Source organism: Strix aluco, chromosome 5 (genome assembly GCF_031877795.1).
Source record: "Strix aluco isolate bStrAlu1 chromosome 5, bStrAlu1.hap1, whole genome shotgun sequence".
Lineage (NCBI taxonomy): Eukaryota > Metazoa > Chordata > Aves > Strigiformes > Strigidae > Strix > Strix aluco.
The window spans coordinates 51,567,758-51,592,936 of record NC_133935.1 but is presented as its reverse complement, the minus strand read 5'-3'; the positions used below and the strand labels follow the sequence as shown (position 1 = coordinate 51,592,936).

Sequence of the window (25,179 nt, the reverse complement as noted above, 5' to 3'; positions counted from 1 at the left end):
ATTCTGCTTTTCAGCTGCAACAAGGTGGCTCTTGCTGAGCTTTAAAAAGCAGAATTTCCTGCTGAAAGCTTTCAAATGAACTGTTCCATTATGAAAAATAAATATTTAATTCCATGCCAGAGAGCCTCAGCCATGGCTTGCCTGCTTTGTGCTACTCCAGTTCATTATAAAAGGCTCAATTCTCTAGAGCTCAACCAACCTGCAGAAGTCCTCCAAATCTGATCTCGTAACAGCTGAGCCACTGAATCCTGATTACATTTGTCAGTCTTGGCTACATGACTTCTCCTCCCATAGCCTGGCACTCTATCAAAGCATCATTTCACACCACTCTCAAATTACTTTTATATACCTATTTCTGGATGCAGTCTCAGGGATGCCTACCTTTCCTTCAGCTAAATTTTGGTGGACACAGCATACCCGTGCTTTGTCATGCTGGAAGTAAAATATTCTGGAAACTCACCACGTTGCTCCCAACTTGGGAAAGGACACTGTAATTACGGCACAGAAACAGAAGCCAGAGGGCTTGGATCCGCCCTCTGTCACGACTCACTGTGTGCCTTAATTTCCTGTGCCTCCCCTTTTCCAGGTCTGGAAACCAGACATTTTGCTTCCCGACCTCTATATAAACAATTCACAATCCAATGCTGCACAAGGGCCAAATATGACTGTTGCTTGACGCCACTGCCTTTACTTCCAATTGCCAAGCTTCCCAGATGGCAGCATAAAGATGTTTCTTAATGCCAGCTTCTGTGCAAGGTGCACTGTCCACGTATGGACAGAACAAGTCAGGGAAAAACACGAGGAGATAAAGCACTGGGGCTCTCTCTGGGAAGAGAAGGAAGAAATGATTAAGAGAAGGAAGTGCAATGGAAAGCAAGTTGGAGCATATGTTACTTCCTAATAAAATTCAGGGCTTTTTTTTCCAGTATCTCTAAATTGAGGTGGCTGGTGCTCTGTCTTTCCTCCTCCTGCCCTCGTACGTTTCTGCTGAATTTAGCTGTGAAGGGAATGTGGAAACAAAGCCAATTTTGCTTCCCTTTTGCAAAGCAGTTAAGAGATCCTGAAACGTGGATAGCATATGAACTGGATGTCATATTCCAGAATTTGAACACGTACAGACACACTCCACACAAATCAGAAAAGCCCATGAGAAGCTTTGGTTTATACACACAGACAAATACTGCAGCAGCAATTGGCAGAGATGATACTGCTGAGATACTGTGCTGCAGCCATTACATACCCCAGAACCACTGGGTCTGAGCATGCCAGAAAGAAAAATAAATAGGTAGAATTGCATCATTTTGCTGGCACTAAACAAATCCATCACAGTGATGAGGGCAGAGCTGCTGCCTGCCTGGCTGAGAACAGGAGCAGGTCCCAAGTGAGGAATACCACACACTCAAAGGGGGGAGAGGGAAGGTATTGGATTCACAGCAAGGAAACATGAAGAAGGGGCTGTCTGTAGATCTCCTCCTTTTCTTCAGGGCCAGAATATCTCAACAGTTTAATTTTTATTTTTGAAGTCTCAAAGATGTTCTAAGCAAGGTTAATTTAATAATTTGGTTCCTTCCTAGCAATATTGTGTCATTTGTTTATTTTCATTCTCTCACACTGCTACAGCAAGCAATAAATTCAAGGTCAAATACTGGGTATGGTTAAATCTCCAGCAAGCCAGTTGACAGTGGACAGCTCTCAGCATTTGGCCATAGAAGCATAGCTTCCTCTTTTTGTGCTGTCATCAGATGGTTTGCCCTTGCTTAATATTTTATGAAAAATGTGTGTCATCTGTTCCTTGACGTGGGAATAGAAATGCAGTTACAGAGGAAAAAAAGCGAGGTTTGCATGTTTCTTGTTAACAAATACATTCAAATCCCTTTGGAAGGCTTGATATCCTTCACTGCAAGGTCTCTAGAGGCCAAAAACTGGAATTGTTTGTGGGAGGCAAGTCAAAATGATGGAGTCATTTAAAACTACCCTGAACACAGATACTGCATAATCCCCTCGTTATGCCATCATCTGGGAATGCACATTGCCATTCCTGCCATAATTTGGTGTTTGCACAAAACCATCGTAAAGAATTAAGAACTGGAGGTGAGGGGGCAGACAGATGGAAGCATAAAGCACTCTTCCAAACCCTCCTGGCATTTTTCTGCTTAGGAATTGATCTGGTATCCTCAGTGTAATGCAGGATACTATGTTACCGTGGAAGACATCTAGTGCTCCCTTCTGGAGAACACAAATTTACATCAGCTTCTGTGAAGGCAGCATGATCTGGGCCTCAAGGGGAGCTGAAGCACATGAAGGTGGGCAGAAATGGGTGTCTGTCACACTGAATGGTGAGGCTGTGGGATAACTGTAGACCAGAGAGCGAGAAGTCATCAATACTGTGCCAGCAATGTGAAGTAACCAGAGCTAGGGCACACAGCTGGGGAACTTGTAACGTTCCTACTATATGGATGTTACTAACATGCTGCACCTTTGGGAATGACAACATGTCATCTGGATTGAATCACAATCAGAATGAACAATTTGGGAAGAACAAATAAGCACATTAAGTATATTTGTTTCTCTCCCACAAATCTTGGCTGTTTTACCTCTGGAGACGAGGACAGGAAAGGTTTGATGTATATATTGGAGTCATGCACTTTCAGGTCATGGTCTCCCAGTCCTCGGGTCACTCCAATTGTTGCCATAACCCGAGCCTGGAAATAAAGAAAAGCAATGGGATCAAATCTAGTTACATGCACTGTGTCAACAGGTAAAGAGATAATGTTCCTACTCCGTAACTGCTACAGCTAGGGATGAATTCCCGTTTCTCTCCCAGAAACTCTAGATTTAACACACCTAATCAACTTCAAAGCTTTTCCCACTCGTGTCATCTACATTTCCCTCATTATTCCAAGCTTTTTATTCATCTATATCCCAGTCTGCATACACACATCTCAGATTGTGAACATCCGTAAGGGACTGGGACTACAGAGACCTAACCCAGTCACCTCACTGTCCCATGCCAGTCTGAGAGCATTCCTTCAGCAAAGTATACTGTCAGTAAACAGGTTTTACAAAAAGGACGAGAAGCCTAATTACTCACCTAAGAAACCTGTGGCCTTTTCCTATTGATATATTGCCATATATCCCCTCCACCAAGGAAAAGTGCCAAAGGCCACCTTAAATTGCTAAACACACAGGTGACAGTGGCACTGACCACAGCGGTCTCCTCTGTGGAGAGCCAGTCTAGGGCAGGTCTGCTGTTACCTCAGGTCTACCACTTCCTTCCCCAAGCACCTTCCTCTGCAACATGAGCTGTCTCCCAAGAGGTGCTGGGCTCTTCTTCATTAACGCTTCTCCAAAGATGATTGATCAGGCAGACAGTCTCACGGGGAATCTGCTCTCTGCTGTCTGCGTATCGTTTAGCCACAGCAGCTTCTGAACAAGAGAGCTCACAGCATCAATAACAGTGAGCAACTGACTCAAAATTATTTTGCCTCACTAACCCCTGGCTCCATAAGGCAATAAGAAAGTAAATTAAAAAGATGTGCATGAAACATTTTGCAAATAATTATAAACCTAGCCAAATTCAGAGATAAGCTGCAGGTCTGAACCTTCAAAACTTGGACTAATTTTGAAAAGCGTGTATTTTTGCATAGAGATAAGAACCTAATGCAGCAGGGGAGCACTATTTAGAAACACAGTGAGCATACCAATATTGGCAAACTGACACCACTGCGTTCTTATATTGATCCTATTGCTGCACCCAGCTAAGCTTGCTGGGATCAGCACTAATGATCTCACTGTTCTTAATCACAGAGCTGGAAACAAAGTACACCCTAACGGAATGGTTCATTTCTCCCTTTCAAGAAAAACTATCAGCATTCACACATCAGAAAAATTCAACAGTGAGTTCACATCTACTAGCTAAAGAAGATACGGTTAAGAGGTGTTATACTTTCCAAATCCTGCCCTGATCTCTCCTCTTCCTAAATTAGAGTTTTGCATCTCAGAGCACTATTAAATATCCTCCTGCTTTGTTTTCAGCAAACATGAGATATTTTTCTATCTTCATCCAGCCTAGTTATACTTTACAATGAAACCAGGAAGATTTTAAGTCAATTATTTAAGATGGTCTCATTGTAGCCTACTTACAATAGAAGAGAAACAAAAGCAAACTGAACACCAAATGACTGTTTGCTATAAAATTGCTTTTTAGTATGTTGAGCTCTCCCCGCCACCCTCCAGACATGAGACTGATTTATGACAGAACCAAGATATTCTTTCAAGCTGTCAAAACGATAAAATAAAGAGATACTGAGTGGAAAACACTGGACTGCCACAGGCTAAACTGAGTGGTAATCAGCACAGAATTCCTTCTTCCTTTGGTCTGAGGAAAGCAAACATGCCCACCTTCTTGCCTTCTCCATATATAAGGGGAAACTTCAAGTCATCTTCCTCAATGGTTTTGTATGCCCTGTGGGGAGAGGACAAACAACATTTATAAAGCTTGCACTCAATTAGTGACCCAGTGCCCTGAAACAAGCAGCTGTGATTTAAAAGGGGGTAAAAAAAAAAAAATCATTATTTTTCCTAGTGACTCTGTCTTTGATTCAAAGATGTAAATTTCTTTTTCGGTGTAAAGATTTTCCCTAAAGAATCATCCATTTCACCAAAAGGTAAAGTGAATACGAGGAAATATCTAACATGCCAAGCTGCTCCTATTGGTTGCCAGGAAAAAGAGGTGGACTGGAATAACATCCTAATCAGGTAAGACATCATTAGCTATGGCAGCATCTATACTGCAATAGTGTCATTAAAAAAAAAAAACTGAAACAAAACCATCAACCCCAAACCCACCAAGAAGCTAACCAGTGACTAGATCCACACTGTTAATATGAAATGGTGAGCCAAGACAGAATGTGTACACAGTCAAAATGTGAAACAGCTCTCCAATCCTGTTCTCACCTTTCAGGACTGCTTAAACTAAGACAAGCTTCATGTGCTGAAGAGTCTTAGAAGGATATTTAGTGCTTATTTGACCTTGACTGCAACAGTCAAGGTTGTCAGAGATTTTATGTTTCACAGCAGCTTCCCCATGGCCAAGAGACAAGAAAAGTAAATGCTCATGCTCTGATTCTGTTTACCACATGCCTGCATACTCTACCTTCTACACATCCAGCTGTTGACACTGATGAGGTGAGAAGGTGAACAATTTTGCCAGTGTGAAATAAAAAAAAAAAAAAAAATAGACAGCTGTCACTCTCACAAGCTGTAGAGTCCCATGGTTTGTATAACACATGCTCGAGCTGAGGTGCTGGGAAGCTTCTTTAAAGTTATGTTGCCCCAGAGGGACACACTTCCCTTCATACCACAAAATGTCCCTCCCCAGCCTTTCCCTGCAAGTTGTCCTTCCCTTCCAGCCCACCACTGCCCAAAGCCCTTGGGGTGATACCAAAATCATCACCTGAGAGCGTAAGTCGGTGCTCCCCATGAAAGTGGAAGGCAGAAGCAGGAAGAGAGAAGCTGCGGCAGCAGGTCCCCTGCCAGACACTGCCAGCCCCTGCTACGTGGCTCTCCAGCCAGGCTGGCTGCTTGAGTTCGGGGGAGTTGCATTCCATCAGGTTTAAGCAATGTGACACAAATCAGCAGGAAATTAGAAAATAAGGGTGAAATCCTATATTGTAATCAAACCACACCCTGCTTCACCAAAACATGGCATGGATCTGGGATCAATAAATGGTGCTATATTACACAGCTATACATGCTGCATCACCTAGGCAAGCCTCAGACTTAAAAGAGAGTAGCACAGACGTCTAAGCCCCACCTTTACATTTCCCAGTAATCACAGGCAGGGCCCATATTAGGGTTTGGGGGTAAAGGGAGGAGGAAGAAAAAGGAAAAACAACCAAAATGCATAGAAGAAAGAGTAGTGAAGGATTGCACTCTCGTACTACGAAACATTACTATGTGTGAAATCCCAAAATGGAACCAGGTGAGGCTTTCAAACCACAGTGGGTGCTTCATGAGAGACCACATAGTCAAGAATATCTTGGGTATATAACCACAATTCTTGGGCATCTCTATAAAAGACAATACAGTGAAAGCATATAAATGGCATTTTGTACTGGTGAAGGCAAGTGATTAGCTGCTCTTAAAGCAAACAAAAAGGCACAAATCACTACAAGTAGCCAGCGTGGTAATACTTCCCTGATGTTTAAGTCCTGGAATAGCAATTTCTTGAGAAGAATGAGTCAGTCATGGACTTTGCTCTTGTTTTTTCTTTTATTTCCAACAGAGAATAGCTAACGTCTCTGCCTCATTCACCAACTCTGATAACCTGGTTTGAATGGGGAGGAAGAATTTTACCATCCCTGACTGCTCATGAACATGTCCCAAAGTTTCCAGATGGACCTACAGTGCTGGGAGCCCTAGAAAAACCTCCTGGAGGAGAAGTGTGAACTCCTTCCTATTCCTTGCATACAGCCAGTTGTGTTGACACCAAGAAAAAGGTTATCAGCTGAGTCCATGCTGGGCATCAGAGTCAAATGACTAATCAAACCACAAGCCCAACAAGACAACCATTCCTACGGGATTTTCAAGTTATTGTATATCTTTGTAACAAATAGCAAACAAGACTAAATTATGAATCATAGAACACTTCCAGGGAAAAGACATATTCAAGTTCTCTGGGCAATCTGTTCTAGTGTCTCACCACCCTCACGGTAAAGAATTTCTTCCTAATATCTAACCTAAATCTTTCAGTTTAAAACTGTTACCCTATGTCCTATCACTACACTCCCTGATATGGAGTCCCTCCCCATCTTTCCTGTAGGTCCCCTTTAAGTACTGTAAGGCCATTATAAGGCCTCCCTGGAGCCTTCTCTTCTCTGGGCTGAACATCCCCAACTCTCTCAGCCTGTCCTCATAAGGGAGGTGCTCCAGCCCCCTGATCATCTTCATGGCTCTCCTCCAGACCCACTTGAGCAGGTCTATGTCCTCCTTATATTGGGGGCCGTGAGCTGGACACAGTACTCCAGGTGGGGTCTCACGAGAGCCAAGTAGAAGGGGAGAATCACCTCCCTCGACCTGCTGGCCACACTTCTTCTGATGCAGTCCAGGATATGGTTGGCTTTCCAGGCTGTGAGCTGTCCTGGTTTAGACCAGGATAGAGTTAACTTTCATTGGAGTATTTCATACCACGTGATGTCATGACCAGGGATATAGGGGGGTGGGCTCTCTCCTGCGGGCTCTCTCTCGGGCTTGGGCTCACATCATTTGCTCGTCCGGCCCTGTTGTTGCTGTGGGGGCGGTCGCTGCGCTCGGTAAGCCACTGCTGCATTTTACCCGTTTCTTTTTGGACTCACTATTGTTACTGTTGTTCTCTTGTTATATTTAGTAAATTCTTTCTTTTTATTCAACCTATGAATTCTCTTTTTTGTCCCTCCCCTATTTCACCGGGGAGGGGGGAGGTGAACAGCCGGCCACATGGTGTTTGGCTGCCGGCTGAGTTCAAACCTCAACAGAGCGCACATTGTTGGCTCATAGTCAGTTTTTCATCTACTGATACCCCCAAGTCCTTCTCCGCAGGGCTGCTCTCAATCCACTCATCGCCTCAAGCCATGTGCAGGACCTTGCACTTGTTGAATTTCATGAAGTTTGCATGGGCTCACCTCTCAAGCCTGTCAAGGTCCCTGTGGATGGCATCCCTGCCCTTCAGCGTGTTGACCACACCACACAGCTTGGTGTCATCGTCAAACTTGCTGAGGGTGCACTCAATCCCACTGTCCACGTTGCCAACAAAGATGTTAAACAGCACTGGTCCCAACACTGATCCCCGAGGAATGCCACTTGTCCCTGCTCTCCACTTGGATGTCAAACAGTTAACTGCAACTCTTTGAGTGCAACCATCCAGCCAATTCCTTATCCACCGAGTGGTCCATCCATCAAATCCATGTCTCTCCAATTTAGAGACAAGGATGTCCTGTGGGACAGTGTCAAATGTTTTGCACAAATCCAGGTAGATGACATCAGTTGCTCTTCCCTTATCCACCAGCTCTGTAACCCCATCGTAGAAGGCCACCAAATTCATCAGGCATGATTTGCCCTTAGTGAAGCCATGTTGGCTGTCACCAATCACCTCCTTATTTTCCATGTGCTCTAGCAGAGTTTCCAGGAGGACGCACTCCATGATCTTGCCAGGCACAGAGGTGAGACTGACTGGCATGTAGTTCCTCAGGTCCTCCTTTTTAAAAATGGGGGTTATGTTTCCCCTTTTCCAGTCAGTGGGAACTTCACCAGACTGCCACAACTTCTCAAATATGATGGATAGTGGCTTAGCTACTTCATCTGCCAGTTCCCTCAGGACTCACGGATGCATCTCATCAGGTCCCATGGACCTGTGCACCTTCAGGTTCCTTAGATGGTCTCAAACCTGATCTTCTCCTACAGTGGGCATTTCTTCAATCTCCCAGTCCCCGCCTTTGCCTTCAGCATCTTGGGCGGTGTGGCTGGAGTCAAAAATTTGTTGAGTACCTCAGCCTTCTCCATATCTTGGGTATCCAAGTCTCCCGTTTCCTTCCAGAGAGGGCCCACATTTTCCATAGTCTTCCTTATATCACTGACATACCTATAGAAGCTTTTCTTGTTGTCCTTGACATCCCTGGCCAGATCTAATTCTATCAGGGCTTTGGCCTTCCTAACCTGATCCCTGGCTGCTCAGACAGTTTCTCTGTCTTCCTCCCAGGCTACCTGTCCTTGCTTCCACCCTCTAAAGGTGTTTTCTGTGTGTTTCAGCTTGTTCAGGAGCTCCTTGTTCATTCATGCAGGCTTCCTGGCGTTCTTACCTGACTTCCTCTTTGTTAAGATGCATCACTCCTGAGCTTGGAGGAGGTGATCCTTGAATATTAGCCAGCTTTCTTGGGCCCCTCTTCCATCCAGGACTTTATCCTGTGCTACTCTGCCAAGCAGATCTCTGAAGAGGCCAAAGTCTGCTCTCCTGACGTCCAGGGTAGCAAGCTTGTTGTGTGTCCTCCTTGCTGCCCTAAGGATCTTGAACTCCACCATTTCATGGTCACTGCAGCCAAGGCTGCCCGTGAGCTTCACACTCCCCACCAGCCCCTCCTTGTTGGTGAGAACAAGGTCCAGCATAGCACCTCTCCTTTTGGCTCCTCTATCACTTGGAGAAGGAAGTTATCATCAACACATTCCAGGAACCTCCCGGAATGCTTATGCCCTGCTGTGTTGTCCCTCCAACAGATACCAGGGTGGTTGAAGTCCCCCATGAAGACCAGGACTTGTGAATGTGAGGCTGCTCCTATCTGTTTACAGAGGGCCTCATCCGCTCAGTCTTCCTCGTTGGGTGGTCTGTAGCAGAGCCCCACAATAACATCTCCTGTCCCTGCCTTCCCTTTAATCCTGACCCATAAGCTCTGGGTTGGCTCCTCATCCATCCCCAGGTGGAGCTCCGTGCACTCCAGCTGGTCACTGACATCTCCCCTGCCCATCCTTCCTAAAAAGCCTGTATCCTTCCATTCCAACACTCCAGTCATAGGAGTCATCCCACCACATCTCTGTGGTTGTTGTGTTGATATGACTTAACTTTGCAACTCCCTTTTTAAAGGAAAAACTCAACCCATTTTTTACCCACAAACTATATTATCTGCAAGATAACTACAAATACTTAAAACCTAAGACCTCATTTTGCACTGTACTGTAAGTAGCCAAAAACAGGGACCAAGTTTTCTTCCCTCTCTCCCCTTCTTCCTTATACTCTTCTGAATAGCACCTCACACTGAGTGTGTTTTAGGAAGAAGGAAAAAAAGAAGGGGTGAAAAAGGCATAATTCGGGTTGGTGTCCTTCAAAAGAATGGTGGTCACCGCCAAGTCCAGCATCTTTCATGGAACCACCTTAAGGACCATAGTCCCTAGGGCCTTTAGCTGTGACACAACGGTGTAATGATGCCGTAAGAGGCTGTGTTGCAAGGGCTGAAGCTAACCTGCTTCATCAGCAGATCAGGAAGGGCAGCTGGCTAGCCTATGACCTCCTGAAGCTATGTGACTAAGTGAGGGATACCTAGATTGATTTGTTTTGCCATCACCTACAGTGATTTGTTCTGTGGTTTCTCACAGCAAATCACCTCTTGGGCTCAGAACTTGGGTGTCAAGACTCATCTCAAACATGCTTTTTGTGTTGATGTTGCTATTGCCTGAAAAGTTATCAGTGCTTGAAAAACAATCCTCAGAGCCGCAACCGCAGAAACAGAGCTGGCACAGACACACTGAAAAGCAACCTGAGTCACTCCAGAGAAGTACCTATGTCCTGCATTACTAGCGAAACAGAATTAATAATATATGAGCATGCGGTTTGCTGCAAGAGAAGGATGAAGGACAGCTTTTCAGCTAGCAGCTCAGCAACTGCACTGGGGAGAAGGAAGGAAGGAAGCTATGAAGTTCATTTTGATTTATGCCCTGTGAAACCTCCTGTACTTTGTACATGTGTTTATTTCACACAGGCTACAACCTTCTGGACGATTTCACTTGATTTTATGTAATAAAGTTTCATTTATACCTTCATGTGCTGTTTAGAGTGTGCTATATATAAAGATATAATATGGCAGTAAGTATAACGAATACAGAGAACCTGAGGGGGTTGTTTGGCTTTTTTAGTGCCAACATGGCCTTATTCACCCATCTACATGATTCAGCCTAGCTCACTGTTTTAACAAACACACAGAGGGTTGCAACTCTCCGCTCTCCCCATCTTCCTTGCCTGCATCCTAGGAAGTCTCACTGGCCACCAGGGCATGACAAGACAGGTTATAAAGACAAGGCTATGCTACTGCTTGCTGTTCTGAATGAGCTTGAAGCCTGTCAAGTGCTTCTGCCACGTAAACCTCTATTTTTCCAAATGGAAAAACAGGGGGGTGGAGGAGGAAAGTAGAAGAAGCAAGCTTGTGCCCAGCTAGATCTAGCTGCATTTTCTTTCAGTTAACTTTGTTTCTTCTTTTCATTTAAAAAGAATTATGAAATGCTACTGTTGTCCAAAAATACTGAACTAGGGCTTGACATATGTACCACCCACAAAGTTACATTTGGACTTAGGATCAACGTTTTGGAAAACCAGGCCAAATCGCACCAGGAGCCAAAAGAGATGTCAGAATGAAAGAACTAGGACTGACATGATGTTACTCATAAGTTAACTGGAATCTGCTCTAAATACATGGCGAAAAAATCACCAGAAGCTACTAAATGCACAAGACAATCTACAGAAGCTTCCTTCAGTGCTGAGGTCATTAGCAGTGCCTTAGGTGCTCTTTAAAAGATTATCAAAGTTACCTGCATGATTCTGGGTCAGAATTTGAAACACTGGACAGCTCCCAAATACAGATTGCAGAGCCAAAATACTATATAATTTCTTACATGTGTTATGCATTCTCCTGCCATATAATCTGTCTCAAAATTGGCCTTCTGACAGCACATACAAATTCACGTAAGAGTAAAAGTTGTTGATGACCAAAACCAAAATCCATTGTATTTTCTTTCTCTACAGCAAACTGTGCAAGGTTACTGGTCATGAGAAGTATTGCATTGGCATCCCCAGGCACAACAGATGGTGGCAAAAACACAATCTACCCTGACCTGGAATGTTCAGTTCTGTGAACGACAGGGGAACCCAGACTCTGTGCTCTGCTTTTGCATAGTACTTGGCTTTAGAAAGTCTGTCCATATTTCACATCTCTGCTAGTGACATCTGATAGTAAACTGAGAATTAAACCTAAGGAAGAGCAAAAAAAAAAACCATCAAAGGGCTTTAGCTTGAAGCATAGAGCAAAACCCACTTGCAGCAAGCAAGCAAGAAAAAGCACTATAGCTTCAGAAATGTCCTAGTTCATATTGAGTACAAGGATGAAAGCTCTCCTTCAAGACAGGTTTGTGGATTCAGTGAATATTTCTAGCACTGTTTTGCTACCACTCTGTAAAAAAACCCAAACCCAGAACCATCCCCAAACACCCTCCACGCCCAAAGAAAACATCCCACAACAAAACTACCTCAGCTAACCAACCTCTCTTCCCCCAAGCTCAATTTTCTTTGGTCTTACCAATAGAAAAACATATTTTAATCCTTGAGCAACACAAAACTTGACAGAAACTGCTTTTTTCCCCCTTCTCACACAAGGTATCAGTGGATTGGAGCTAACCCTTTGGATAACAAATAATCACCAACCCAAAAGGAACTGTTCATCTGTACTGTCTATTGAACTACAGGCATCAAACCAGTATAAGTATATGCTTACTACCAAGAAGAAAAGATGTGTAGTGCAGGTAAGGCACAGAGCCACTGAAAATTATGCAATTTATGTCTCAATCCAGCCATAATTTTTTAAAAGTGTCCTTACATATATGCGCTTCTGCTGTCAGGATCTCAAAATCCAGACAGCACTGTCTGATACTAAGTACCCTTTAGGTAGGTTAGCTTCAATGTTCCAGTGCCTCAGTATCTTTCCCCTATTACTCATCTGACATATGCTTTAATGAGGCAAAACCATGATAAACAAAGATAATGAAGGCACACAAACTATAGTAATGTTTGTTAAGAGAAAAGATGATAGCAATGCCAAATCAATTAAAGACAACCGATGCATGTGCACATATGCACAAAACAGTTTTTAGGGGAAGATCTACTCTAAACCAAGATACTCTCATAGGGTTTCTTTCAGGTAAAGAAGAAAAAAATACAAGTTTTAAAACATGTGTTTTTCCCAGAAAATTCAGAAATTTTCTTCTGAACTTAAAGCTGTATAATGCTCCATTTTGCAAATCCCAGTTCTGTCTACCCATCTAAAAAAAAAAATAAAATCTCAGCATGACTTGTACACATGTATGATCTCTGGCTTGGTCAAATCAGACTGCTATGTGAGCTCCGGACCTCCAAGGAGCCTTCACTGTCATGTACAGCTCTAAGATGACTTTGGAGAGGATGTATTCCCCAGCACCATGTACTCCTGTGAAAGTAATTCCTAAGCAAAATGAATTCTACCCATCTTGACTAGACCATTTTAAAGATTCAAGCACCAGCATCTTCTCTCAGGCACTTCCCGGAGTGTGGCTGATTTTTAATCCATTAAAGGTGAGTGGACTGATAAGAAAGTGGTGGAAGAAAGTCAGGGAGAGGGTGTCCAAGGATCTAGAGAGGTCCTTGCTCAAAAAAAAGGACAAATCAGGAAAAAAAAAAAATTAACAGAGGGTGTTTACAGGCACTGTTCCTTGCTGCCTTTATGCTCAGGAGGCTGGGAGGGACAGGGCAAGTGTACTGTGGGCACTTTTATTCACCGCTTGTGGCCGGTTGAGCTTCCACTACCGAGTGACAGAAACTGTGCGCAGATACTGCAGTGGATCCATGTTCTGCAACAGTCTCACTAGGCCAAGTATTTTTTTTCCCCTGTGAATCTTCTGTCTAGAGAGCTTCTTAAAATTTAGTTAATCTCTTCAACTTTTAAAAGACAAACAGGAAGGTTTGTCAGCAATTTGCTCTGGAGACAGAGGGGTAAGGGAAGTGGGTTGTTAACACCCTATGAGCCTAATGCACTGTGATGGACAGAAAAACCGTTTATAAATTCACATGTTGCTGTACTTCTTGTTAAAAGGATGTGGTGAGGCAGATGGAAGAAAAACTGCATGTTAACCTCACAGTGCCTGCTCCACACTCGCTAGCTGGGATCCTCTAGAAGGAAGAGAGATTGCCGTTAAGGAGGAATCACAAAGCAAACTCTTCTGGGAAAGATTGCTGTAGTGTAGGATGGGGCAGGCAGTGAAACACAGCAAAAAACACAGCAAAAAACACAGAAACCTCACCGTCCCACAGCAGTGCTGGAAACTCTGAGGAGGAGCACGGGGCATCCTCTCAGCCAGAAGCAGAGCCATAAGTCAATCCTGGGTGGCAATGGAAAGAAAGAGGATTTCATAGGGACCTGACACAACCAGCTGAGGTTGCGTCAAATTTGTGCAGCTGAGGAAGCCAGAGAAAGCAGGAGTAGGAGAAGGGACTTCACCTTACCAGGAAGAAGAGCTGATTTTGCTTGGGTTTTCAGATTGAAGATTAATCATTTTAGTTTAGTTTCTTTCTGATAAAACAGACCAGGAGCCTTTTGTTTGCCCTTGCATATGCAGCACCTGATCCCGTGCCAAAGCAAAGCCCAAGCAGAGATGCACAGCCATGCGGGGACAGGCCTTAGGCATGCTGCTTCCAGAAGGAGATGCTCCTGCAAGACGTGACTCAAACCAACTTCATTCTTGTCGCACTCACTTGGCCCCAGAGAGACCATTTACAAAGAGCTTTACCTCAGACTTAAGTTTTCTCTTTTGTTGCAGCACTATTACTTTCTTATTTCTGCTTTCTCCTGCCCTGAAGACACTGGCTCAGCTCCTGTGGCATGTGTGCACTTGGGGAAAACAGAGCCATTCGTCACTGTCAGGCGACGTGCCGTACAGAGCAGGTCAGCTCTCACCTCCCGCTGCTTCTGCAGTGAGGGCTGCAAATCTTGAAAAGATGCATAACATGCACATTGCAAACAGCCATTCATCATCACAGAGCTGTGCCCCAGACACCCAGGCACAACCCAGCAAGCTGCTCTGGTTGCGTGCACCAAAGAGGCATGTCCTGTCCCACTCCTGGCTACCTTGCAATGAGAGACAAAAACAGACACAAAAAGCAAGGCAAGTGGCCGTGGATTATGGTTTCTGCTGCAAAAATGATATCCTATCTCTCTCTTCTCCAGAAAGACCCAGTGCTGCAAAGGTGGCCCATAATCATTAAATTATGAAAATGTAAGTTGCTGGGAGGAAATTAATACCAGGCATGACTGGGGAAAAGGCTGCTTTCTTGTGAAGTAATTATGAAATTAAAATTTGATCTCTCCCTGGCGATTGTACAAAGGATATGGCTGAGGTCTCAAACAATACAGCCAGGATTTCAAGAGAAGAAGCACAGAAGGTTTCACTAGACAAAAAAGCTCAATTAAAGTCGGAAGGGGGGGGGGGGGAAGGATGATTTTTTGTAAATTACATGAATTTGGCTAAAAGGCACAATCAAGCAGGTTATGGCACAGCGTTTGCAGACTTCCAATTACTTTTTACAAGTTGGAATCAAGCTGTTAGGAAATGCAGCTTATCTGAATAAGACTAATAATGGTAAGCTAATTAGACCCGCAGGCATTAGCCAGCAGATAAATTCAGGCCGAAAAGAGGGACACTGTCACTTTAAATACTGCCCTGGGATCAGTGGAAAAGCTAATGAGGAGTGTCAGTTGGGGCTGTTTTATTAGGTGGTTCTCCAGAGAATATAGCCCGAGGTTTCTGTAGCAGGGCTTCTGTGCTTGATTCAATAAATCAATTTATATTAAAGGGGGGTGCAGTGCAGGCACCTCCTCCATAAACCATTTCTGTGGCATTTCTCAATCTGCTTAGGCACTCCTCAGGCAGGCTACCTGAACACACTGTCAAAGGACATTGAGTCCAGCAATAAAGAATAAGACAGTGGCTGCACTGGCAATATTTGTACAAATCAGCTTCCGCATTACCAAGCAAAACATGTACATTGGCTCTCACCAGGGTATTCTGAATCCCCAATAAGTGATTAATGAGAGCCTGGTTTTTGTGAGCCAGAGTCTGAACCGCAGACGGCAAGGCGGGCTGCACAATGAAAGCAAAAGGCATCCATCCCAAACAAAATAAAATGGCTTGAAAAGTGAAGTTGCTTTTTTAATCAGATGCTTAAAGGCTGAAAGACATTCCCTGTTGGAAAGAAAAGGGCGAGCGCAGAGCAGGCTGGCGGCTTTCCAGGCAGTGGACAATATTGACTCTAGAATAAAATGGGTTTTGCTTAGCGCTCACCCCAGGGCACCAGACTCCCTGCTTTGGAATAAATCACACAGGCAGGCGATTCCCCGGCACGGGTTGACCCTCGGGTGGCTAACTGTGTGCCACAGCACCCCCTTGCCAGACACACAGACACGAAGCTGGCGAGGGCTCTGCTGCCACCGTGCATACAGTACCCAATTCCCCCGCTTGCTGCTACCTGGGGCTTTGGCCCGTGACACATGATGGGTACTACACCAGTTTGGGCCATTTTTGATAGGATGCAGCTCAACTGCGCGTGGTCCTGGAGGGCAAAGGAAGCCGCCAACAAATCAGGTCAAAAAAATGGACTTGTTATCTAGGGCTCTTTTGCCACCCTAAAATCAAGTCAAAAAGCCAAAGCGGCCATCTGGAAACAAGCCTTTAAAGAACACCACTTCAACGTGAGCAGCTCAAAGGCCACTGTTTGTGTACCAAGGAGGAGCAGAAAATTAACTCTGAAACCACCAAAGCTGATGCCAGTTGGTAGTGCCTTCTGGATGCCTTTGGTTAAGTGCAGCACTGTATGGCTCCTCCAGCCCCGCAAGAGGCTGAGAGGCGAACCCTAGAAGGAGCCACCGTGACGGTGAGGGACACAGTAAGCCAGAAAACCAGGTTTTGGGAAGGTGTCTAGGATATAGTCAGGGCAAAGTACTTAAAATTGTTCACACTGGATTTACCCACGAGTAAAGAAAACCTGACCAACTGTGTCTTAACTTTTATTTAAAAGGCAGAGACAGAGAATACTAATTCTGTGCAGCCCTTTAAAGGAGCAGTTATCATTAGGCCTGCTTTTTTTCCCCATATATTTCTACCTCAGGCTACCTGCACCCCTTTTTAGTGCTGGCAGCACTTTGTTTACATGGCCACCGAGTCTTCCCTGATGTTTCTGTTGCCAGGACTTGTCAAAGCCACCAGAACTACCCTCTCTCCAATACAAGTTTAACCTCTGCAAGCCATGGGCCTGAAAACCCCAGCCCAGAGACCCAGCTGTGAAAGACTGTCAGTAACACAGATGTCTGCCAGCAAATTACAACTCAAGACAGCTCGGAGGCTTGTTCAGCAGGAGATGCAGCTCTTAAGATGACTTGCCAGCTACAGTACACGTTTTGCAATGGTTGCTCAACCACAACACACATGGGGTGAGGGTGCAAGAGGGGCAGCTCACAGTCAGCTCCCACCTAAATGGAATTTATTTTAGATACATTTAATACAGCGGATTTCTCATCCCAACTGCCACTGCAGAGAAAGGAGAAAGGGTACAAGAGCCGAAGGGAGAAGGGAAAGGCTGGTCTCAAAGCAGTTACAGGCAGCCTGGACTAGTGATGCAGTACACATTGCTGGATCAGTGGTTGTCCTAATGCTGTGGGGAAACTTGGCAGCTCTGATACCACTGTGGACTGCTGAGACAAAGCCAGTGTGGAAACTTCACATAAAAAAAAAAAAAAAAGAATGAAAGAAAAAGCAAAAAGCAAAAAAAAAGGCCAAATGCATTATGACAGACCCAAAGACAATAACCTTTTGTAATGCAAACAAGCTGGGCAAGCCAAGCCATTGTTGAGAATCTGAAAAGCTCCAGAGCACAGGAGAAGGGTAAAAACAAAGAAAAAAAAAATCATACAGCTTCTAATAGAAAACACAGAAAGTGTCCTGAATTTTAAAATAAAACAGTTCATTTTCCTGAGGAAACATCAGAGCAGAGAGTTTTACACCCTGCCACTGAAGGCTCTGTAATTAACTGTAAGAGTGGCTGTTTCTTCCTAACATCACTTGCACCTCTCTACATGTACATGCAAATGTAAACACAGTGAAGTCACTGACCAAAAGAAGGTTCAGAGAATTGATCTTCTGCATTCTAAGTGATAAAAGTTTGGCAGTGTTTTAGCATATCTAGCTCTGGCTGACCAAAGCTCCATCTGACATTTTCTAGAAAAGGAATATATATTCTAATTTATTCTCCATGATAGATATTGTCCTTAGAAACAAATGCAGAACAGACATGTCCTCAGCCACTGTGTCCTTATGCATCAGTTAGATCTAGGAATTAGAAAAGGAAGAAAATTGAAGCAACACACTTGAAGTGGAAAACGACCACTGTGAAACACCAGCCACCTCAAATCATCACCTCTGAGGGCCCACCAAGCTGGAAATCTAACATTTTTGTCCATAGTCTCAACCATTAAAATTGTCCCAGACTTTTGGATAAATAGAAACAGATTGCTGCTTCTCTGCTTAGGAGATCACTGCACACAATGCGATAGAAAACAAGACTCCCTTGGGCAAACAGCCTGCAAAAAGAAAAGGATCCTTATTTACAAGGGCTCTGATTTAGGTAAATGTATGGTGATAGAACAATTCCCTCACCATTTTATTGTCCTGAGGCAAACGAACAAAGAGGTAACTGATGCACTAGCTGTGGGATATCGAGTAGCTAAAACATTCTGATTCTTTTGTTCAGGACAAAAATGTAGCCCCTGTTTTCCACTTCCAGCCTGAAGTCAAAAGGAACAGCAGGGAGAGGTAGCCTCATCACAGTCTTCACATGCTTTTTCTTGGCACAGGCCACCTCTTTCTGGGACAACACTGAGGTGAACTCAGAATTGAATTTTCAAGTCACAGTTTAAGTATTTATTCTGGAATCATTGTTTATAGCTAGGCATGTTTATGCTAAACTGGTGGCAATTTTTGCATTGACCATATTAGAATCTGTAACTGGATCAACATGTGTCCTGCACTTCAGGAAATTCATAAAAATCAACAGGAAAATCAACTCTCTCCTCTCCCTTGCCATATGCTAGTACAGAAAAACACCAGTACTGAAAACAATATCTTGAAATCTGCCATCTATTTAGACTTACCCAAGCTCTTCTACCTTTCTCATTAGTCTACATTTAAGATTTATTTTGCTTCTTATTTTTCTTTTAATGCCAAACAGTATTACCTATGCAATAATAATTTTAAATAAGGTGAAGCGCTATGCACAGATTCACAAATGAGGTACAAACTGATATACAAAGTTATTTCTTAGTTTAATTAACCATTTCAACCCTGTATGCATCTCAACATTCTGCTGGGGATTTTGACTGCAAAAATCACAGTAAGTAGAACTTCCACGGAGCTTTCTGACATGGCTCTCGAGTTCATTTGGAACCTCTACTGCACACAAAAAGTTATTTTTATCTCTTCATGATTTACTTGGTATTTATCAACATCAAATTTGATCACTGTAATGCCCATTCATGTAAAACTCAATTCTTTGCAGTTCCTCACAGCCATTCTCGTTTATTAGGAAAAGAGCTGTGGTGTCAACTGCCAGTGCTGCAACTTCAACCATTCTAACATTTCCTTTCCAGACCACTAACCAACCAGGGAAACACAAAACAATTCCCACAAACCTGGAGAAACCCTCTTTGCCTTCCAACGATGATGAAAGAATTCTGCTCTTACCCTCCTCTCAGGAAGTTCTTGGCCCATGATACTTCTGTAGCTGTCCCCCAAATCAGAAGGTTTTTTTCTTCCCCCCACCTCCCCAGTCAAGCACCTCACATCTTGAAAAAGAGATTTGGTAGTCTACATGAAGCCATTCTTCACTGATGCCTTCAGAGACATCCAGGAGTTTAATATGAAAACTCCCTTTGAGAAACTGGGAGAGTGTCTCATGATCTTCCAAACAGTCCTCAGCTGATCCAATGTTCTCATTCTATTCCTAATCTTTTGTTCATGCCTGTAGCCTTTTTAAAATGTGAAGTCATCATTCTAAGGGTGAGACTGCATATTCTACTAGCAGCTGTTCAGGACGATGGACAATGATGGTTGTTCCCAGATTAACATGTTCTTTGCAAACACTCCATATTAATATTAAACTTAGATCATTATTCTGCCATTAAAACATCATTTATGGTCTATAAAGTATGGGACAAATCAGAAGCATGTGGAGTTGTAGTTGCGTGTGAGCATCCAAGTCTCCAAATCTACAAGAGTTCAGGCTTTTTAACCCCCTTTCTTCTTTCCCCTCCTGAAAGGGCATTTGCTAAGAATGCTAAAACACAAACAGCATGGAAGTGAAGACCATTTGCATATATAGAGCCTTTGCCTTTATAGGTCACACATCGAGCCCACAACAGCAAGGATTAAGGCTTCTCTAAATGAGTGGGAGTCACTTGAGAAGGAGCCTCTTGAACCACACAAAACAATGAAGATATTTAGCCAGAGACAAAAAATTCATTGTTCTTCCTGTCTTCACTTCATTGAGTCAATGCTGTTCATTCAAGCCTTTTCATTTAAGCCTGGCTATGACTTTTATTTAGATAGGCCTGTCTCTAAAATAATTCCTCAAGGGTTACCCAAATCAGGGGTCAGCTGCACTTGAGTATGGGAGACAGCTCTTCCCTTCTGCAAGCGTTCCTCCACATGCAAAGGCATGATGGCCCACTGATCCAGATTCTATAAAAAGCTACTTCCAAGGTAGGAAAGTTGTTTAGCTTTCAGGAAGATCCCCTGGCACATCTGCCCCTTTACACGTTTGCTCCGGTTTGAGTGCTCACATATTAAAACAAACCAACGTCCCGGCTCTGGAGGGAGGCCAACTTATTTAAAACGTTAACTTCTAAAACAAAAATACATCTGGAAGAAGGAAATACATTTCCTTTTAGTATGCAGGCATATATGTCCATGTTTGATGCAGTTTACACTAATCAAAGATACGTACAAAGCAGGCATTGGTTGGGGAGAAAGCTGACCCCATGCTGAGGAGGACACATTCTTACCAGCCAGTCATGTTGAAGTCACGGTAGAGCATCCTCTTTCCAACTTCCTTGCGCTGCACCCTCCGTGGAAACTCTAAATGTGTGAACTCATTTCCCAGCAAGTGGGGCTGCATGTAAGCCTGTGGGCAGAAACCAAGCCACAGATACCACACGAACATCATAAAACCAGACATCATCTATTTTTAATGAAGTAACATTACCATCCCTTCCTGCTTGCTTCCCACACACATTTCTCCCCCCGCTCTTTTTAAACAAGAAAGATGAGGAGCTCCTTTTCAGCAAACAACATGCACATACACCAGTTTTGACACTGCCTGATGTCCGGCAGCAGCCTTACAGGGAACAGTTTTCTTGCCTTCAAAAGCCTTCACTACTCCCTGCTCCTCAGCATTTGGGATCTCTAAAGTATGCCTCATCCACTGACCCTGAAGGAGTCTGCAGGGCTTTGTAAAACCAAACACATCTCCTTTTGTAAGTCAATAGGGAATGATCAAAGGACAAAGCCATGGAGCAAGCAGACTTGGAGAGGTGCGTGTGGAGTGAAGTTCAAACTTTTTGACTCCCAGTTCGGCTATGTCCACAACACACATAACCTAATGTTAAATTGTCACTGCCTTGAGAAAAAAAAAAACGTGCCCTTTTACTTGCTCAGTGTGCTGCACCCCATCACATGCCACACTGCAAATAAACACAAGTTGCAGAGCACTTTATTTTCTTGTCTTCTAAAAATTACTTCCTTCATGCATAATAGACTTTAAGAAAAGCAGCAGCAGTTTTCTGTCACAACCACAACTAATGGTGTTAACGTTTGAATGCTGCTGCTGCTGTCCTTCCTGGTGTGCTGCTCTGCAGATGCTGGGAGGCCTTTTCGCCAGAGCCATGCCCGAGGCTCATGTTCTCCAGAGCTGACTGTACTTGAGAGCATCGTGAGGCTCTTTGTCCACTGCACAATTTTTTGATTTGGATTTATACACAGATCACCTGACACAATAGGTCAATCCTAAACATACTGTATTTCTTTCTAAAGTAAACCTCACTCATTTTTCTTTAATATTTGCATAAACAAGCCTTTCTCCCTCCCTCCCCAAAGTCGCATTGTGAGCAAGCTCTTCTGAAGACACTGTCAAATTGGCTAGGGAACTGAAAAAAGTTGCGTTTCTTAACCTTTCTGCAGATAACTCTTTTTCCTTATCCAGCCAGTTAAGGCAATAAAGTCTGTCTTATCTCCAGCAGCAGCTGCCGTCAGGGCAGACCAAATGAGCTGGCTTTAGTTTGTGGGTTTGTCATAAATCTAGCGCTCATCAAAGGTGAGCAGCAGGAAGCAGTGGAAGCCCTTATTGATCTACCTGGCAGCTATCATGCAGATAGTTCACAATAAAATATTTCCTGCATTTAAGGGCCGAGCCTGCTCTCACTAAATTTAATAGCTGGATCAGGCTCAGCACATCACAGTGCTAACCTTCCATCAGCTTGTCCCCAGCTCCATTGCCAGACATCCTTCCAGAAAACACCTCGAGCTCAGCTGAAACGGGGCTGAGGGAGATTGCTGCGTGTAGCCAACAAGATTGGATTCTGCTTTCAAGAGGCAGCTTTCAAGCACGCAAGTGTGATCTTGACATTGTGATCCCTTCCTGGAACAGGAGCTCCATCAAATTCTCTCTCCATGTACAGTTAAGGGAATTACATTTTTTTCCTGCAGTCTACAGTCAGCCAAGGTCCCCTCCCCCACCCAAATATTGTTTTCAAGGACCCTCTAATTGGATCACTGTTCCTCATTACAGAAATGGTTGAGAAGCTCTAGTGACTTTTGAGAGGTCTAGCAGTATTAGTCCAGATGAGGCTTTTCATACTTCCGTAACTCTGGATTCTTTATTTAAAAGTGAATGTAAACTGTTAATTTTTATTTATTTTCATTTCAGTCGCAGAAGAGATGGAACATTCCTAATGATTTATTTGACGTATTGCTACACACTGACAGCAGAAAGCTGGACTTTTCTTGGTATTAATTCTTTCTAGTGTATGATATTGTAAACAATGAAGTCAGTCTGCTTTGAAAGTGCAATTCAGTTCACTTTTAAAAATGCACAGCGTATCTTGATTAAATCATTACAAACCACTTCTAGCTAAAGACTACTGTTGCCTGCCTACAAACCAAGAAGCCTTATTTAAAGCAAAAACCCCTTATACCTGACATGAAAATGAAGTTATTTAACCTTTAGACTATGAGATTACTTATTAGGCTGGATCACAGGTCCAGACAAAAAAAAAAAGTTACAGGCTTTTAGCATTTTTCCCCTTGAAAACATGAATTTCCTATATTGAAAAGGTAAAGTGATTGGGAGAGACTGCATTTCATAAAGATTTACTCAGATGGAAAGTCTGAGGTCACAAGTGAAATAAGATTAATAAAGCTGGCAGAGTTACCAGTGGACTGCTAATGTTCAAATAAGATTTCTCTTCCGCAGCCAAGCCTTGATGCTTGATTTACAATCCAGGGATCTTAACTTGATTCTAGCATTTTTGGCATCAGTGGAACAGAGGGAAAAGGGCAATTCTGAAGATCCTGGTGTCTGCGAGCTGAATTCTTATGTGAAGAAATGGAGATTTTTGTTGGGCTTTTTTTCATTTGAACTTTAAATTTTCTACATTTTTTTTACACTTTTCTTTTTAACGGTCATTTTTGATGCTTCACTGTAATTCTACAGAGAGAAGAATGTTCTGCTGTAAAACTCAGCTGCAACTTCCAGTTGGGTTTTTTGAGAAGTGTTCTCCATTTACTAAGAGGCTGGACTCTCCCTCCTCTCCACCCAAATCAAAGTGTGCTGGGCAGCAGAACCAGAAAACAAATAAAAGGCAACATTTTAAAAATTACAGATCTCTCAAGTAGATATATAAGCAGACATCAGGAAATCCCCTCAAGTGATCAAAAGAGAAACAAAAGCGTTAAGTGAACTGACTACCAGAATTTCATCTGTGATGAGGCACCGTATTTTCCCTTTTTTTCATTTGTTTAGTCTCGATTTGCAAGAACCTCAGACCAGAAACACCATTCAGAGAACTTAAAATTTAATAAAAAGAGTGATTATCAAACACTTTCTATACATCCTTACAATGTGTGTATGTTCAGACAACATTGTTATTCTGTGTTACGGAACTGGAATATTTTCCATCATTTTTCTTTCAGAAGCTATTACAGTTTTCTGGCATAAATTTGGTATAGTCTGCATCATGTGGTTTTGGTACTCTTCCATTTTGTGGTGTATGTTGTGGCTGGATGTACTATATTGACATTAGTTGTTTAAAATGGAGTCCGCTCAAGGAAATATGAGTCACATTTTTTTCAAAAGGCCATTTATTTCCTGCTGTGTTTCCTGGTGATCAGCAAAGCAAATATGAAATTAAGATAAACTCAGACTTACACACTAGTGTGTCAATTAGGTGGCAGGAAACACTGCAGGTATCTTACTGTGCCTCGATAAAGCCTGCTGATGCCTTTTCCAGCTCCTCCAGTACACATTGCTCTGGGACATCACTGCCACTAGCGGTTTCTCTGTATTCTGTGTTATTTTCAGAATTGCTGTTTTCCCCTATGCCAACTATATCTTACAACTTTAACCTTTAATATTGTGCCATTTTCTCCAATAGGATATTCTACTATATGGGGACTACCACTCACAACAGCATCCACAGCAAAATCCATCCAGAAGGTTTGCAAATTACTCAGTCATATGGAAGTGTTTAAGCCAAACTGAGATTAAAACTAAAGGAGGCAGTGGTAGAAGGAAAGAGGGAAGTGGGAGCTAAATCCAACCTTGAACTGGTCTCTCCTCTTATGAAAGGCCAGGACCCTTTTCATAAAACCACACATCTCTCTTACCACAGCATCATACAATGCATTAGATGGCCAAAGCAATCCTAAACTAGGTGGTGCAGGGAGCCACAAACTGTAAGAGAATTAAGATGCATGTGACTTGTAACTGAAGCACTGAACTGACATTTACGAGATCCAGGTTCGTTCCTCTTTATGCTTGGGTTCCCCAAGCATCCTTCAGCAGGTAAGTTAGTATCACTTAATCCTCTTTGAAACCATGACTGTCCAGGCTCATGAACCTTTGAATGGCGCCAAAAACAGAGAGCATCTACGGCTCGCTCCACTGATGGCCATCCAGGCTCTACTAGGAGTAAACCCTGCCCTGGTAGCAGCAGTGCACCATCTTTGGTCTGAGCTGTGAACTTCTGGGGCACTGCCTGGCTACACACATGGACACAGTATGCAGTAACACCCCACTGACCTCACATGACATCTTCAAAGTGCAGCTTTCATAACTAACAGAAATACACCCATCTGCAATACACTCCATCATTCATTTTAAACACATTTTCCAAGGGAATAAGTAACAAGATCTATGTCATTTACTGTTGCAATTTAGACTATCATGACTGAAATTAAGTCTCCTCAGAATATGGAAGGAAAACTGCCTCCGGCAGTCATTGCCAGCACAACTGCTGAATGTACCAGAGCAGCTCCCAG

The 25,179-nt window shown here is 43.3% G+C and overlaps 1 protein-coding gene across 4 annotated transcripts in view; it reads right to left on the bottom strand.

Annotated features, from left to right (window-relative positions):
• Positions 1–25,179, bottom strand: part of PPM1H (protein phosphatase, Mg2+/Mn2+ dependent 1H) — a 152,082-nt gene that overhangs the window by 19,555 nt on the left and 107,348 nt on the right. For all 4 annotated transcript variants that reach the window (XM_074827343.1, XM_074827341.1, XM_074827342.1 and 1 more), the window contains exons 6-8: positions 20,649–20,767; positions 4,402–4,465; positions 2,595–2,702 (exon numbers count right to left, since the gene is read on the bottom strand). In XM_074827343.1, coding sequence (XP_074683444.1) covers positions 2,595–2,702; positions 4,402–4,465; positions 20,649–20,767 — 291 coding nt within the window. The remainder of the gene's footprint in view (positions 1–2,594; positions 2,703–4,401; positions 4,466–20,648; positions 20,768–25,179) is intronic.